Genomic DNA, 18,929 nt, shown 5'->3' with positions numbered 1-18,929 from the left:
ACTCATCCTCATTTATTTCATGGTTTATCTTCATTTCCTACCATCTGCGTAATGGCCCAGGGCTCAGTTTTTGGAGTATTTCTACACTTTATCTATATCTGGGCAAGAGTTCTTAATCCTACATTCAAATGAGAATCATATAAGAAGCTTCTAAAGGATGCTGGCACCTTGGACCTACTCCATTCCAAATGAATCATAATTGCTGATTTGCATTTCATTTCCTATTCCCTTTTCCCTAAAGCTCTTTCTCCAAATATCCAGATGCCAGGGTTGAGAACCCCAGTTGCCAGCAATCTCATCCACTGTACCTTCTGCACCTTGAAAACTCACAAAACATATCTCAAGATGTAGATCTTTCCTTTGAATTCCAGACTCCCTTATCCAAACACCTCCTCTACATCACCACTTGTACAGATAATGGGCATCTCAAATTGAATATATTCAAAACCAAACATGACCTTCCTCCATGAACCAAACCCCATTATTCATATGGTCTTCTCATCTTAGTTGATGGCCACTCCATTCTTTCAACTGCTCAGGCCCAGAAACTTGGGAGTCATCCTTAATCCTTGTCTTTCACACCAAAATCTCATTCTTCAGCAAATCTTGTTCTGCCTTCAAAATACATCCAAATGCAACAACATCTCATCACCTCCACCACTGTCACCCCGATGCAATCCTACTACCTCCCATGTGAAACACCGTAATGGTGTCATGGCAGGTCTCCATATTTTGGACCTTGTGTACCTATAATTCACTCTGAGCACAAAAGGCAAAGTGATGTTTAAAAATAGTAAGTCAGATTATGTCAGCCATCTGCTCATAGCCTGATGCAGGTTTCCTACCTCAAAATCAAAAATGTTACAATGGCTCATTAGGCACCTCATTATCTGGTCAGTTCTTAAAGATGTTTGATTTTAGAACTGAAATTATCCAATCTATTCAGTTACTTTCAAGAATAGCACAATGCTAACAGGATCTTGTTGCCTGTCTTTAAAACTTTGTGGGGGGACATAATAACCCTTGTCAGATTCTCAAAGAAGCCCATGTGATCAAAAATGATCAGAAGCACTGTGTAAAAGACTATCACAATTAATCGAAACTCCAATTTATTATAGATTAAGCCTTAACCTTTTCAAGCCTTTGTTTGTGATAGTAATTCAGTGATGAGTAGGTCACACTAAAGCATAAATTTACTTTAAATATATTTTAAAATTAACCTACTGTTTCCCATTTGTCTGGATTATGCAGTGGTTTCTTTACTTATCTTTTCATCTCTTACACTGTTTGCTTAGCTATGCTTGTTTTACTCCTTATACTATGTGTAAAAGCTAAGATTAAATTCAATTAAGAGCCTTATGAACATACAGTGTAAGATGCTATAGGTTTTCACCAATCTGTGGTCCAAAACACAGAAGTCAGAAATTTGGAACTCAGAATCCTAAGGCCCTATCAATGCCCTCCATTCAAATTCAACGAATGTTCATGAAATGAAGTAGGAGTAGTGATTTGAGAAAGGCTTTTTAATCATCAAAGTTTACATGTCCTCATCCCAAATCATTCCATAGAGGTTACTCAGAAGTCCTCTAAAATTAATCAGCCACATAACCCATACAGAGCAGAGCCATCGAGGTTAACAATGCAGTAAATGCTTCTCTGGTTGCTCAATTCTCTTGTTTTGACAATGTAAACACATTTATTTAGTTCAGTGTATTAAACTCTAGATCTAAACCCTAAAGACACTATATCCTGTCTTGTCAAGAAGGTATCATTATTACCTTCTCATGTCTTCAAATGTTTCTTCTCCCTGGATCTTTTCCATCCAAATGTAAACATCCTGAAATTGTTCCCATCTTAAAGCAAAATAATACAAACCAAACAAACAAGCCTTCTGGACTTGCACTTCTGCCCTGAATTTTGGCCTTTCTAGAATTGTTTTCACATTCCACAACCCACATCATTGTGGCTTCTCCACGAAAACAACTCTTAATAAGGTCACCAAATGACGCCCACGTTGTCACAACCAACAGAAATATTTCAGTACTCATCTGACTGAACCTGTCATCAGTATCTGGTGCACCTTGATATGATGCACCAGATATGCACCAGTTCTCTTCCTCTTCTTAAAAAATTATTTTTCTGCCTCATGATATCATTCTCTACAGTCTGTCTCTCCTCTCACCTTTCTTGTTTCCTCTCAGCCAGATAATCTTCCTCTTCTCTTTGCACTGTGACCTTTCCCCTAGGCTATCTTATCAGTATGGCCTGACTCTGACTTACTGTCTATCTGATATTACCTCTGGAGAAAAATCTGAACTTTCCATGGGATTGCCTCCCAAGCACACAAGCTGAACCCACACTCCCATCCCACCAAACTGGCTGGCCTCCAGTGATCCCTGAGTCACTCAGTTCTCAGCCATCTGACCTTTTCCCTTAAATCTCTACTTTAAAAAACTCATCCAGATTCATAGTCAAATATCTCTGAGAACAAATATAAACAAGTATGTTTGCCTCTAACTCCTTCTCTCCAGCTCCAGTTGTATATTTCCAAATGCATTTTGGAACTCTTCTCTTAAATTGTGTATAATCTCACAAAACTGAACAGACCTAAACTCAACTCATGATCATCTCCAAAATACATTCAGCTATTTCTCCTAATTTCCTAATCTCTATTCAATTTCCCAGCTAGCTGAACTAAAATGTTAATGATAGTCATGCTCAGAATAATATCTGACTGCTCTTCTAGGTCTGCCCAGATTTAGCTCTGAACAATGACCATTCATTTAATCCTGAAACTGTATAGTAAATCTTCAATTCCTCTACTGCCTGCACTTGACACAGCACTTGGGATTGAATCCCTCAAGAACAAACTTTCATCTCCAGCCTGGCTACTGTGCCTACATATTATGTTTGACCTAAAAAATAAATAAATAAATAAAATCACCTAACATTTCATCACTGTACTAAAAAGCAAAACAAAATCTTGGTGCATTAGTAGGATCATAAAATTTATTCAATTCTTTCCATGATTCTGGAGCTTGGTTTCTAAATAGTCTCTTGCATCCAACTACCCCACACCCCAAAGCTTCCTGGACAATTTATCTGTATCTCCATTGTGTTATTTCCTCCCCACCCCTCTCCTGAGTGAATGCTGAGCTAATTTAATTTGCTAGAGCACTGACCTAAGACAGCTTGTCTACAAAACCAAAAGTCTGTCCATACATAAATGAAGTCCATACATAGCTGATAGCTTATATCTCTTCTTTAAGATGGCCTGTAATTTGTTATTACAAAAAAAGAACTCTGAGCCTTGAAGCATATTTTGAGTTATCTCTATGTTTCAATACTAAGTCACATATTTTTCAGAACCTTGTAAAATATTTTCTTTGCCTCTCACCAAATAGATAGGTATGAGAACAAACTACATATTTAACTTATTTTCCTAAACTCTAAAGGTACTTAAATGCTTACTTTTGGCCCTACAGAAACATTTACTATTTATAAACACTTCTGATGGATAATTGCTTTAATTTTTAAAAAACCAGCTAATTTAAATATTTCAAGTAAACAAAAATTAATGATTTATATGTGTAGAATGATTTATGCTTTGATATAGTCAACTTTGATCATGCCTACTCTTCATACACACACCCCTCATTGTATTACTATTTTTCCATTTAACATTTTGGCTGAGCAGTGAAATTTCTTCAAGTCCTATTTTCCAAAGAGCTAGCAAATATTGCATTGGAAAGCAGAATTCTAAACCTTTTGCTCACACCATTATTGTGACATGGGATGGAAGGCACTGTGCCTGAGAAAACAGAACATAAAAAAACAAAACATCATCCAAGCAAATTAAGTATTTTGAGGAATGCAGTGACATATCTTGCCAAAGTCACAGAAAATTTGTTTCTGGAAGCTCTGATTATAACTTTTATGGTCATATCATGAGTTCCTATTATTATCTTTCCACTAAAATACTACTGTAGCACTTCTACAATTATAGTCAAAACGGAGATGCTTTTTATGGGAAAAAAATGAATGTAATATTTTACAATGCTGTTGAAACAAACAGCAAACAACTCAATTTCAATTTTACCTTTATAGTTTCTTTTCCCAGTTTCAAAATTCAGGAATATGTAGTTGTTTGAAAACCATATGAAATAGTGAGAAAACTTAATGCGGTTAGGAGGTAGGAGCTCTGAGTTCCAGGCCTCCCTCTGGGGAGTCTCTTTTTGTATTTCTTTTAGCTCCAACATTTGCCTTTCATTTTATTTATTCACATTCTCTCCCTCAAGGATTTCAGCTACTCCTTTCCCTTCAACCACAGCGTCTATGGAGCGGTAAAGAACAAGTCCAGTTCTCCAGTTAACACTCCTAACTCACTTTTTACTGAACTTGTATAAGACAGGCACTAGTCTGTATGCTAAACATTAAAAGATGAGTAAGACAGAATCTTGTTTTCAATGAGATTACATTTTAATACAGAAAGGCAGATTAATAGATACACTTCAGTACAATTTTGTGCCCCAAGCATGCTGTGGAGACCCAAAAGAGGGACAATTAGCCCAAAATGGGTCATCAGGCGATGATGCCTAAGATGAGTTCTGAAAAAAAAAAAAAATGTGTAGAGATCAAGAATGCAAAGAGAGTTATGAGAACATTCCAGGCTGCGGGGAGAAAAGAAACAAGGGCATTCGGCAGTGTCTCACCTGACCATGTGTACAGACACATCTATGGATTACAGCGGAGGCACAATTCCAAGTGCAAGGAGTTAGGCCTGGAGTTTGCAAATGACGAAAGGAAGGGGAAGTAGTAAGGTCAAGGAAAGATATTTTTACCATTTTACCAGTGATTCACAAGGAAGGAGGTGAAATCACTTTATGGGCTTTTCTAACTGTCCTGCCCAATTATGCTTCATCCTTTTTTAAAGCTGTGCGCCCTACCCAGACTGTCTCCTGGAGAATCTTGGCTGTACTCTTGCTGCGGGGGGAGTATGCACTATCCCTCTGGCATATTCTGAAAAGCTGTTTTGCTAAAAATGCAAGAAAAAAATGCACCGAAAAGACAAAGAAGCAAAGCCTAAAAAGAAAACAAAGTAAGGTCATAGACCTTAGAAACCAAAAAATGTTTTTAAAAAAAGAAAGCAGAAAAATCTTGTAAAATACAAACTGGGTTTCAGTCCTTCCATAGGTCCAAATGTCTCCTATGGAGCTTATTAGCATCCCATGTTCAACACATCTAAAACCAATTCATAATTTCCTTTTTGATAACAATTCATTATTAATGTACAAAAGACTGCAAAGGCAATCAGAGTCCAGATGACAGGGCAGGTTAATACATAGCACTATTGGCTACAGGTAAGAAAGGACCCTATTCTATATAATTCCAATCATGGAATTTTTGTAGTACAGAGAGAAAAGAAAACACAATTTTCCAAAAAGGTATATATGGGATATGATATCGTTTAGATAAATAATATAAATCTGTGTGATGTTAATAGTTTCAGAAGAACAGGGCATCCTGGGTTTTATAGGCTGGTCCATTCCTACTCCTCTAGTGTCTTCTCTACTAATTTAGCTTCTGCGCAACAGCAAACTGTTTATGGTTCTCTGAATAAAACATACAAATTCATGAATTTACATAGACAGGAGCAACACACACTGGGAACTTTCAGAGACAGGAGTGAGAAGACGGGGAGGATCAGGAAAAATAACCAGGGGGCACTAGGCTTAATATATGGGGTATAAAATAACCTGTACAACAAAACCCCATGACACATATTTACCTATCTAACAAAGCTTCACATGTACCCCTGAATTTAAAATTAAAGTTAAAAAAAAGAAAAGCACCCCCCCTTCAAAAAAAAAAAAAAGGTCCTTTGGCTTTGAATGCCTCCCTCTATTCCCAACTCCCTAAACTATCTTTGTCTTGTCTTTCAGGTCCCCCTCCAGGCACTGACTTTTCCATAAAGCTAACATTCCTGACCCCACTGTGAACCTTAATACTAATGATCATAACAGCAGCTAACACATATCGAACACTTCATCTGGGCCAGTCTGTATTCTAAGCACTAAACAGTACCAATTCAAGTCTTCTTCATAACAATCCTATGAAGTAGGTACTAATAATTTCCCCAATTTAGAGATGAGATATTGATGCAAAAAGAAGCTAAGTATCCTGCCCAAGGACACATCACTGGTTACTAATAAAGCCAATATTTGATCCCAACCAGACTAGTTTCAGAGTTTGTGCTCTAATTACTACACCATACTGCTTCAATGTGATTAAAAATGAGATGATTGTAGTTATTTCCATCTGTATAATGGTCTTCATTGTCTTGTTTAGCATTTATGTTCAATGATATACTAGGACTAGATATACATTTCTCTATACATTCTAAATGTGGAATATCAAGTATGGAGTGTAAATTAACTATCAAAAATTCCTAACAAGTATAAAATCTTTTTAAAAGTATTTTGTTGGAACTTGATTTTTATAAAAATATATAGATATAACTGGCACATGTAAAACACATTAGGATTTACCATTCCTATGATAAGAGAAGTGTCTTTGAGTCTAATGAAAACCCTTGGCAATTTGAATATTATATGATACTAAATTATACTATAATTATTTCAAAGGTCAAGAATCTTAAACATTTAGTCTTAAAATTCTCCACCTGGGTGATGCAATCAGAAAATTAAAGTATGTATGAAAATATTTAATTATACAAAACAAGTAGAAATCTACTAATTTAATAACCTTTAAATAAAACATGCAATTTTTTCCCACATGGATTTTTTTCCTTTATTGCAAAAATGGAACTTTTTAAAAGAACATTTTTTTGTGTGACTATGAGCACACATTTTATTTTCCAGGGCTTGTTTCAAGGAAGAGTAGGATAAAGTGATTTGGAATAGAGCATTGTATCATTCATTAACTCTTGAGAGATTCTACGATGCTTCTATGTTGAGCACCACATGCATTAAAGCATTTTTTTTTTTTACTCAGACTCAGTCCAGCCTTTTCAGCACAGGTGTGAGAGTTGTTTTCAAAACTGTGGTATGAAGGGCTTCAAGAGGCAAATGTGTACTAATAAGAAAATCGCTTTTTGGCCCACAGCTGTAACCCATGAACATCCTATGTGATGTTGAAATGTCCGATAAATTACCTTTTTCTCAGAAAACTTCAGTTACACAAAATAGCACAGAGGTTAGGAACATGGACTGTGGAACCAGAATGTCTGAGTTTGAATCTCAATTTTACCATGCACCAGTTGCCTTCGGTAGTTTCCTTTAACTTCTCTGTGCCTCAGTTTCCTCCTTTATAATTAGATAATTTCATATAATTCATAGAATTGCAGTGTTGTTGGGAGGACTAAATGAGTTCATGTGAGAGAAGCAGGTGGTACATACAAGGCACTCTAATTATATGAATCAACATGGCTTAAAAAGTACTCATGAAGTACAGGCCTCTTTGTTCTCAGGCCTTAGGACACTCACAGATAAAGACATATTAAAACATCTTGCCAACCCACAGACTCAATTATGGCTGGTATGAATCATGTCTTAGCAGGGCTTTGCTATGCTGGTTAGCAAAGACACCTTTAGTGTTCTTAATCAAACACTAGAAAATTTGTAAATATTGTATTCCCTTATCGGAACAAAAAAACTCTTTTAGTTGTTGATATAATTTATATGCAGTGTGAAAATCACAACCACAAGCACCATGTTTGTATGTCAACATGCAAAACATTGTCAAAGTGGGCATGATTAGTTGCTTTTGAGAATTTTAGTTAATATTATTTTGCGATTTGTTTGCTATTTGCTTGTCTATTTGCTGGTGGAAGAACAGGCATAGAAGATGATGATTTAACAAAAATGTGAAGCAGAAAAATAAAAAAACTGAGTAAAGCCTTATACTATGGTTTGAATGTAACCTCTCCAAAACCCACATGTTGAAACTTAATGGCCAATGTGATGGTATTAAAAGGTAAGTCAAGTCCTTTAAGAGGTGATTTGGTCATGAGGCCTTCTCCTTAATTAAGGAGATTAAGGCCATTATAAAAGAGGTTTCATGCAGGTTTTGGTCTCTTGCCCTTCTGCTTTCTGCCATGGGAGGACACAGCGCTCCTCCCTTTCCAAGGATGCAGCAACAAGGCATCATCTTAGAAGCAGAGAATGGCCATCACCAGACAACCTACCCTGCCAGCACCTTGATTTTGCTCCTCCCAGCATCCAAAACTGAGAGAAAATAAACTTCTGATCTTCGTCAAATATCCAGTCTCAGGTGTTTTGTTTATTTATTTATCTATTTATTTATTTATTTTAGAGACAGGGTCTCACTTTGTCACCCAGGCTGGAATGTAGTGGCACAATCATAGCTCACTGTAACCTGAAAATCTTGGGCTCAAATGATCCTCCCACCTCAGCCTCCTGAATAGTTAAGGCTGCAGGTACATGCCACTGTGCCCAGCTAGATATTTTTTTTCTTTTTTGTAGAGGTGAGATCTTGCTATGTAGCCCAGGCTGGTCTTGAACACCTGGCCTCAAGTGATCCTCCCTGGCAGCTCTCCCAAAGAGCTGGGATTACAGGTACGAGCCAATCCGACTCGCCTTTAGTCTCAGCTATTATGTTATAGCAGTACAAACAGACTAAGACACCTAGCCACTAAATCCCCTCATTCTTATTTCTTTATAAAAAATAATTTCCACCTGTTTTTGTTTGCACAATAAATCAAGCCTATTTGAGGCTTACTGTTCTGACATATGGATCCCCTGAAATTCAGGTGCTATTTCTGTCCACCTCAACTGTTTCTGCCACTGCCCTGTTCCACACATCAGGTGTGAGGTGTTTCCTCAACAAGACATCACATCTTCTATACAGCAAGAGATCTATCCTGAGAGCAAAGCAGGTGCTGTAAAAAGAGGCTCACAGAATCTTGGAACTGAATTTAATTTTTAAAATTATCTAATCCAAACCCTTCGTTTCATAGAAAAAGTAGGCCCATAGAAACTCAAGTCCCCTAGAAAACTGGTGGCAGAATTGAGAATGTTTTTCCTTTTAATTTGCCATCTACTAGTTCAGTAGATTTTTTTGTTTTGGTTTGGTTTTGGTCTTTATTACAGCACATTGCCAGAGAATAAACGTAACTTCAAATCTGAAAGTCGGAAGAAACAACAAAATTTTAGGGTGCAACCTTAAATAGTGAAAAATCATGAAGACATCCTACTTTGAGAAAAATATGGACAATGAAACTTTCATCTAGATTCAAGCAATCGTAATAAATGAAACCTACAATTGTCTAAATTCTGCAGTCTTACAGTGAAGATATGGGTAAGACTTTGCAAAATATATTTAGACAGTTACATTTGTATTTTATGCTCCTCATGTCCCCAACCCAATCTGGAACATATTTTGTGATAAAAGCAGACTACAAGAGACTTCCTTTATCCAGAGCCCTGTGATAGGCCATAAGTGTGAAAGTGAGCATGAGAGGAGAAGAGAAAGAAAAAGAAAAAGCGGGAAGGAATGGGGAGAAGAAAGGAGAAGGAAGAGAAAGAGGAAGAGTAAAACTATATCTCAGTCACATACTGGTGATTTTCTTCCTCCTTCATATGTTACTTAAGAAGCTGCATTCTTACACTAGAAATAAATTCAGACATGGCATTAAAGGCAAAAAATAACAAAAATTATAAAAATTGCATAAACTATTTCAAGTTAGGATTGATATGCAAATGTTCCCATTCTTTAATACAAAAATAAGTAAATATCAAATGGAAAATAAGAGGTTAGGGACATAGTAAGTAAATTCAAATGTATAAAACAAGTAGATTTCAATTGCATTCAATTATTTCACCCAATCACCTAGAAGCGAAGATCCTCTAAAGAAAATTGCACTGCCTTCCCAACTCCTTGGAGAGCCGGTTTAGTTAACAGCCTACCTATGCTTCAGAGATGACCATGCAGCTTACATGTCAAACTCATTTTAAAGTGTCAATCAAGTCCCTTTCAATCTAATTAGTTTGGAAAGTAGTGTCACTGACCTGGAACTATGCAGACCATTTATTATCATATCATTTGATCAACCTAACACTTTATCTCAGTTGAGTTTGAGACACCTGTAGCCAAAATGTAATATCCTTTCTCCCACTCATTACTGGTAATTCTCAATACAATTTCCTATTTACAACTCAATTTATCTCTATGAATAAGCATGACCAACTTCACAGAGGCATTCCACAGAATTTCTCTTATTTAAGATTTCATAGCAGAATAGAAAGGAAAAGGGAATCAGGAGAAATATATGTATATCAGATACATATAACAGATTCAAGACTTTAGACATCCAATAACTGCTAAAAGGGGAAAGGAGGAAAACCAGAGGACCATGGATACATTGAAAGAAATTCAGATCCTTAAATATGGGAGGAGATTTTTATTTTTTTAATATAATAAAATGAATCATGTAAAGGGAGTCTGTAGTTTGTCACCCTGTGCAATTTGTTTGATTAATAAAGAAAAACTTTCTCAGGTTCATAGTATTTAACCTACCTTTAACCCGGCCAAGGGCAGTATGAGATAGAACTGAAGAGGTAATAACTAGTTCCCCAGGGGTCAGAGAACACAGCCAAGTGCCTCTAAAGGAGGAGTTGGTGACCAGACCACAGTGAGGCTGGAATGTGATGGGAGTGGAGGTAGTTGCAGTGCTGGCCAACATGGTGGCTGGAAGATGCTGGTCAGTCATGCAACAAAAATCACTTGGCCCATTCCCTGGCAAGAGTGTGAAAATTACCTAATCTTTCTCTCATTTTAACTTTGTCTATTTAAGAACTGATTTGCAAGACAAAAATACAAGCAGGTAATCTTATCTCTGAACTATAGAATAACATATTGCATCAGGGAGGGATAAAAATACACACACACATACTCGTGTATGCCATCGAAATGTTGTATTTATATTTTTAAATGTGGCATTAAAAAAAGAAGTATAGCAGATATATTTAAAGTAATGACTATTCACTCTAGAAGACGATCATCTAAAAGCAGGATGTCAGCTGCCACTGCTTCCTTTTCTAACTTGTGCTTTCCTTTGGGGAAGTTAAACTGTATTTTACCAAAATTCCTGTTTGTCTGAAGGATAAGCAAGATTCTTCAATTATATTGGCTTGATCAAATAATTACCAGAAAATATTATTTTACATCTAGTCAAATAAAATCTACATATATCTCAAACTTACCTTCAGGTGAAGAGCCTGTCTTTTGGGAAAAGACAGCATTTACTTTGCTCTTCTTACTGATATCGCTGTTTACAGACAAGCTGGACTGAATTTTTCTATGCATTTTTTGAGAAACAGGTGCTGAAAGTTTGCGATTATCTGTGGATCCATGTTTGGCCCCATGGTGAATTCCATTTCCATTGCTCAGACCTGTGTGGCCGTTCTTTATCTTGCTTATTTCCTCATCACTCAGTGCCTGTGCTGAAGTCTGAAGCTGAGGCAAGCGCTGAGGTTGGGCTAAAAAAAAAAAGAAAAGAAAAAAGAAAAAAGTCAGCCAGTCAAAGAAAAATAAATTAAGATTTTTACATAATGAAAACACATTCAATAACAGAGATTTGGGGTTTTACCCATGATACTAACACTGAAGAGGCAACAAAGAAAAGAAAGGAAGAAAAATACTAACATAGACATAGAGAAAGTATAAATTACTAGAAGGAAAAATGGGAATGGGGTCATCAAAAGTGGGTTTGTACAAGGATATAAAAAGTAGAGCAGAGAAATGCTGTTTTGGGTGGTTTTAAAGGAAATTCAAGTTAAAAATCTGAAAAAGTAATTCTCATTCAGAGAAAACTGATTGTTTTCTATGTGCTGGGCCCTCTTTGTGCAATAGACACAACAGTGTTATCTCAATACTACTACAACTAATAAACAACTCAGGTAGACATAGAGAAAATATAATTTACTGAAAGAGACATAGAGAAAGTATAATTTACTAAAAGGAAAAATGGGAACAGGCTCATCAAAAGTGGGTTTGTACAAGGATATAAAAAGTAGAGCAGAGAAATACTGTTTTGGGTGGTTCTTATTCAGAGAATACTGATTGTTTTCTATGTGCTGGGCCTTCTTTGTGCAATAGACACAACAGTGTTATCTTAACACTACTACAACTAATAAACAACTCAGTTGTTTTTTCAAATAAAAGGAAAGAAATGATAAGTTCTGGTATTCAAAGCTGGGCAATACAAAGAGATATACAGTGCTTTCTTTAAAAATCCCATTATAAATCCTGCAGAAGAAAATATTTTCCATATTTATTCTTTAATTTGATTTTTAAACAAACCAGTTATGAAAAGTTAGGAATATAAGCTATTTTTTTAAATAAAACATATCTACCAAAATTAAATGTCAGGACCTTAGACATACTCCCTGAGGTCAGGAACCAGCAAAGAATGTCCACCTTTACACAACTTATACAACATTACATAGGAGATCATAGTACAGGCAGTAAACAAGACAAAGAAATTTAATACGTCCGACTTCTAGACCAGAATAAACAAAATTTTTGAGATATGCACAGATTTGAATGTTCTGGGGATAATCTAAGACACTATAAATACTGAAAGTCCAAAAATTTAGCGAGATTGATACACGAAGAACCATATAAAATCAACAATGCTCCTATATGGAAATAGTATAACCAATTAACAAAGACACAAGCCAAACAACTCTTCACAATAGCAAAAAAAGAAAGAATAAGCCAACGAACAAACAAAAGATGCTATACGTATCTTGGAATTAAACTAGAAAAAAATGGACAGAGGTTTTATGGCAAAAATGACAAAACACGACTGAAAGGCATAAAAGAAACTCAAATAAGTGGAGAGAGTATAAATGTTATTTATGTTAATTCTCCCCAATTTATTATTTAATGCCAGTTCCATAACACTTCCAACACGCCTGTTTTGGAATTTGACAAGCTGATCCAAATATTTAGATGGAACAGTAATCAAGAAACACCAAGGAAATTTTAAAAAGGAAAAGAGTGTTGTGGGATTTGACTTATGAGATATTTATATTACAGTACCTAAAGCAGTGAGGCATTGGATAAAGCAGAGACATATAAGCCAATGAAGCTTATGAAATTATTGAGACCCAAACATGGGACTCATATATTAATGTTAGGTAGACATGCACACACCTACAAATTTGGGTATAATTAATATGTATAATTAATGTATGTATTATATCAATAAATATAATTAAATAATATTAATATTGACATAAATATTAATATAGCAAGATACAACATAGGTTGTTTATATTAATATAGCATAATTATGTTAATTATATACATATCTAATAATATTTATATATTATATACATTATATATTAAATATATAAATATAATATTTATATAATTAACAATACAATTTGGGTATCACGTAATTAATATAATTGGTACATGTAAATTCCAAGTTTAATAAATGCCTATATAGAAAAGACAAAACATTTATTTAACGTGAAAATGGACAAGACTGTTTTAATAGCATAAGCACAAACAAATATGATTCTTTAGCCAATGAATCATAAAACAAATGGGGTGAATATTCAAGTGTTATGTTGTGTTGTGTTGTGTTGTGGTGTCCGGCATTTCTGGTCACACTCATGGGGTTAGGTAAATTCCTCTATGACATCCCTAGGCTACTCTGGAACCAGAGGACAAGGATGTGACCTAAGTTCTACTGAACATAAGCATGGCTTGCATTTGGAAGTGATCGATGCAAGCTGTTAGCCACACCAGGGTGGTGGAGTCTCTCAACACAGGCAATGAAGAGGTGTTTGTTGACTTTGGCAGTGAGGGACAAGTTATGGTGTCCACCTCCTAGCAAAACAGTGGCCCAGTGCTATAGCAGTGGGATTTTCAATAGAAAAGCCCTACTAAATGGATGGACCTGATCCTTGTCTGTATAACTCTGGGAGCATCTGTGTGCTGCTAATAAATTTATTTTCTATTTAAATTAGTCAAGATTTTTGCAGCTAAAAGCCCTGATGGCCCCCCAAAAGTTATCTATTTACATTGGTTAAGTATTAAGGTTACTATTAAAATCATTTACCTTCACTGTATAAATTTTAAGGAAAGCTATAAATGACAGCTTTTCAGCAAAATCACCAGCAACAACAACAAAAAATTATTGTGAAAATTTTGCTGTGGTATAATTTCCTGGAATTTCAAAATCTAAAACTTGCTGTTTTAATTAGTCTTTTTTTCTGTTCACGATTATGAGCAATTATGAAATGCAAATTACATAAGACTATGAAGAATTGTTCCACTTGGAAAAGGTATTGCAGTAAACCTATAACAGTTATACATGGGGTTGATAAATGTGCTGAAGAGAACTTATTATCTTTAGTATGGGGATTAGATAGGACTTGAAACATTTTTCAGAAAAAAATAAGACAGTTTGCATCTGAGTAAGTCTTTAGTAAGCCATTGTTTATTTAAAGTTTTGTTCATATATCCTATGTATTATAAAGAAAAATATCATAACATATCAAAACATTCTACTCATTTATAAGCATATTTCAAGAAAAATGATGGATTATTTTATTTAAATGCATACTTTCATGCCAAGTCTATTAACATTATCTGATTTATAAAAATATAGAAAATCCTGTTATAGTTTTTCAGTTATTTAGTGATAAAGAGGAATAATAGTCTAAAAGTAAACATCTGCTTAGCAATTATATATGCCCTTCTTATAACTAAAATCTACAAAGCATCTCTAAAGGGAGATCTATTTCTTATCGGTGTGCAATCGTTGGATTTAGATATTAATTTGCTGCTTCTGTAACTTCCTGTATCAACTAGAATGGCATTCTAATGACTGCTATTGGACATAAAGCTAGTTATGTATATCTATGCAAACAGATGCCAAAATTTACAAAAAAAAAAACAGTTAAACCTAATTTAGTGTTCTTTTCAGAGCTCTTTCTAATTATCTCACCAAATAAATGAATGTTTTGGGCCACTTTTTCCTCTGAAAAGAATAATTCAAGCAATCTGAGAGCTTAAGCTGAAATGTCATTGACCAATGCTGAGGAGACTCCTTGTCATTCAAAAACATCCTGTCAAATTTCATAATCCAAAATAAATTTAGAATTACTATGTAATAAACATTTTCAATAAATAAAGAGTGGTGAAAGACACTTGTATCCTGCTACCAAATTCTAAAATTAACATATTTGACCTTTTTCTGATATCAAAATTGACTATTTGCAAATTACTAGGTATGGCTGGAGTGCTATTCTCATGCATTCTTAATGATTTATCTATATCTCAGTCTTCAAAATGATATCCGTATCTGTTGGCAGATAAGTAATAGTACATTATTTTTGTTTCACTGTCACCTAATTATTTTCACTACAGATTGGATTATAATCAGATAACCAAGTATTATCCCTTTACTCCAACTTTTTTTAAATTAAAACAATTTCTTAGTTGAATAATTTTGCCAGGTGTGTGTAGTACGTAAGTCAAATCAAAACTGGGTAAGCCTTAAATACATTAACTATCTCAACAAAAATTAAATTTAACTTTATTGATAACTGTTTATAGGTATGACTTGAATTATGGTAAAATTACAGTTAAAACCAAGTAGCAAACATGATTTTATTTTCAAATAAAGAACAAAAATGCCTGACCAATTAAACCACAACAACTTGACTTTAAACAGATTTCCTCCTTATTGTGCCAAAGTTGTGTATGGCTTNAAAAAAAAAAAAAAAAAAAAGCACGCTAATATGGAAACGACACAATGCTTCTTAAAACACAAGTGATGCCTAGGGACCCTCGCTCTCCCTTTAATGATCCACTGCTCTCATTCAGCTGTCTTTCTTTTTTCAAATCTTTACATATATGACAGCTCTCAAAAGTAGACCATAGACCATCTGGCATTTTGAGAGGTGTAACTTGTGCAAATTCAGCTCTATTGGGAGCGCACTGCTATCTTCTGCCTGCGTTATAAAGGGACAATAGAATGTAGAACTTATGAGTTGTTCTGAATTATTCATTTTTTTGCCTGTATATTCAAGAAATTTTACAAACTCTGCATTTTGTACTACATAATCACATGCGTTAAAGGTACAAAGAAACTTTTTGACACCTCTTTTCTACAGAAAGCTGGCATTTTGTTTGATATGTGAACATTCAGCATCTGTTATATCATTCTAAACAGGATGGGTGCTTCTACAAAAGATCCTATTTTAAATTTACTCTATAATACTAGCAAAAAAAAAAAAAAACCATGTATTCTTGATATTCGGTAATGAATGCAATACACATCAAAATTTCAAATACCACTTATAAGAACATTCAGCATCTTCAAACCTGGATAGCATTGGTCACCCGCTTACCATATGTGTAAAAATTTGGAAAAAAATAATCATTGCTGACACAATGCAGCATGATTGTAATTTTAATATCTATGATGAATAGTTACAAATGTCTTAAGAAATACTGTGCTTTCTAGGTTCAAATGTTTTCAATCAGGAAGGAAACCAATAGAATTAGGTCTAGCGATTTTCAATAAGAATAATAAATATGGGAGTAAATGAGTCAATAGCATGAACTTCTTTTGATATACATTTTTTAAAATTGGTGATATTGTAGCTAGTAATAACTATGCTTGAAACCAAAGCTGCTGGAGTAGCAATATAAAGCAACATTTTGCTATAACGTATAATCTATTAGCATGTGCAAATCATCTTCAGCTACTGGTCTCCTTACACAAGTCAGATTTAATAAGATTACAAAACAATTCTCATGCTATTCAGTTTAAATGGTTGTTGTACACATAAAAAAATCAAAATTAAATGCTCAGGATGTAAAATTGTCAGTAACAAAACGTTCAATGTAGAATATGAAGGGGGAAAATGACTTGCTGTAAAACTAAATGACTTTCCTCAGGGATAGCAACAAAGCCTTATCTGGTGCCCAGAACCTTGCCACTCCATGGTCACAATGGGACAAATATACACACATACAGATAGTGGAGGATATATATATGTAATATATATCAAATATGATATATATAATAAGCATATATATATAACAACAGCTTTAAATGGAAAATGAAGTTACTTCAATATGCACTAATATGATAAAACTATCTTTTATATTGCTATATAATGTGAATTTAGGCTAAAATCAACCAAAATAAACATCCTAACACCCAGCTTTTTTCATCAAGTTGATCCAAATATTTCTCAATATGGACACCGTGTATCCTAATATTGACATAGTCTAGAAGCTCCTGGCACTTTCAGTATCTGTTTCTTTAGTTCCCCTGAAAGGGCCTTCTAATTTTTTTCTTTTTTCCTTTACCTCTTGAGCTTCTGGACTCTTTTATGAGATCATATTTTCCATCTTAATTTTATTTGATGTATATATTTAACATACTGAAATACATTTTGGGATCCTGACATTTTCTGGAGCATTGATCAATTTAAGGATCCCAGTCAAATTCTGTAACGACCTGGCTGGGAACTCGCAGAGGAGGCAATTGTTTTATGATTATATCATATCTTACAGAATTTTTAACATTAGTTCAGTTTTAATGATTGCAAAATAAATCTGCAGATGTCAACAGGCAGTACAACTCCAGATTACAACAGGAGGTAGAACCCCACCCTCACCAAAGAAAGGATAAAACTTTAGAGGTTGTTTAGAGAGGCAATAATTTTTTTGCATTTCATAAAGAACATTTAGAGAGTACTTAAACAGATTTAAATAATATATGGAGTGACAGACTCTTCTTCAAATTAATTTTCCCAGTTGTCCTAAGTACATGGCTAGTCCCATTTCCCAGTTTTTCCTTGCAGTTAGGTTCGGCTATGTAGCCATGTTCTCTCTAAAAGAATGAGGGCTGGAATTATTTCTGCCACTTTTAGGACTGGGCTTTAAAACCTGGGTGTGCCCTCTCTACTTTCTTTTTTGCAGTTGGCAGCAAACCAGTTTTGATCACAGTTGAGTGAAATCTCTTAAGGGATGCTGGAGAGAAAAAAACAAAAAGAATCTGCATGGCAGCAAGGAGGGGAGCCTCTCTCACTGACCTGCAGTGCTCATTTCCTACTGTTCCATAAGGAATTCACTTTTATCCTATTTAAGCTACAGAATTAATGTTGGGACTCTGTAAAACATTAATAGCACCTATCAAGGCCTATTAACAACTATGTACTGTGAATATATATATATACACACACACACACATATATTCATATATACATATTCATATATACACATATATTCATATATACATACATATTCATACATATATATCTATGATACATAAACTGCCCTTTGCCCAAATGACTCAAAATATGTCAAATTTCACAAGAAATAAATGTTTAAATGATGATCAGCTACAAATATAAACAATCTATTAGTAATATATAAACAAGCTCTTAATAGCAGTAGAAAGAATGCTGCTTAATCCACAGCTACAGTGGATCTTAGAAAATAGGCAATCTGAACCAGGCGCAGAGCCCAGTGCTTTGGGAGGCTGAGGTGGGAGGATTACTTGAGCCCAGGAGTTGGAGATCAGCCAGAGCAACATAGTGAAACTCTTGTTTCTACGAAAAATTAAAAAAAATTAGCCGGGTGTGATGGCCCATGTCTGTAGTCCCAGCTACTCAGGATACTAAGTTAGGAAGGTGGTTCGAGCTCAGGAAGGCGAGGTTACAGTGAACCATGATCAGACCACTGCACTCCAGCCTGAGTAACAGAGGGAGATCCTGTCTTAAGAAATAATAAAAAAAGAAAAGAGAAAAAGAAAAAAAAAGTTGACAATCTTTACAATGCAAGGTCTAATTATTAATGAGGTATGATAATGATATAATGTAGTTTTTTGTTTTTCTGTTTTGTTTTTG

At 34.8% G+C, this 18,929-nt stretch overlaps 1 protein-coding gene across 3 annotated transcripts in view; it reads right to left on the bottom strand.

The window, feature by feature from the left end:
* MDFIC (MyoD family inhibitor domain containing) overlaps nucleotides 1–18,929 on the bottom strand; it is an 89,475-nt gene that overhangs the window by 19,717 nt on the left and 50,829 nt on the right. For all 3 annotated transcript variants that reach the window (XM_037740801.1, XM_017535043.2, XM_017535044.2), the window contains exon 4: nucleotides 11,244–11,519. In XM_037740801.1, coding sequence (XP_037596729.1) covers nucleotides 11,244–11,519 — 276 coding nt within the window. The remainder of the gene's footprint in view (nucleotides 1–11,243; nucleotides 11,520–18,929) is intronic.

This window comes from Cebus imitator, unplaced genomic scaffold, assembly GCF_001604975.1.
Source record: "Cebus imitator isolate Cc_AM_T3 unplaced genomic scaffold, Cebus_imitator-1.0 Scaffold90, whole genome shotgun sequence".
Classification (NCBI taxonomy): domain Eukaryota; kingdom Metazoa; phylum Chordata; class Mammalia; order Primates; family Cebidae; genus Cebus; species Cebus imitator.
The sequence above is the reverse complement of the archived record's forward strand: the minus strand, read 5'-3'. Positions and strand labels throughout refer to the sequence as shown.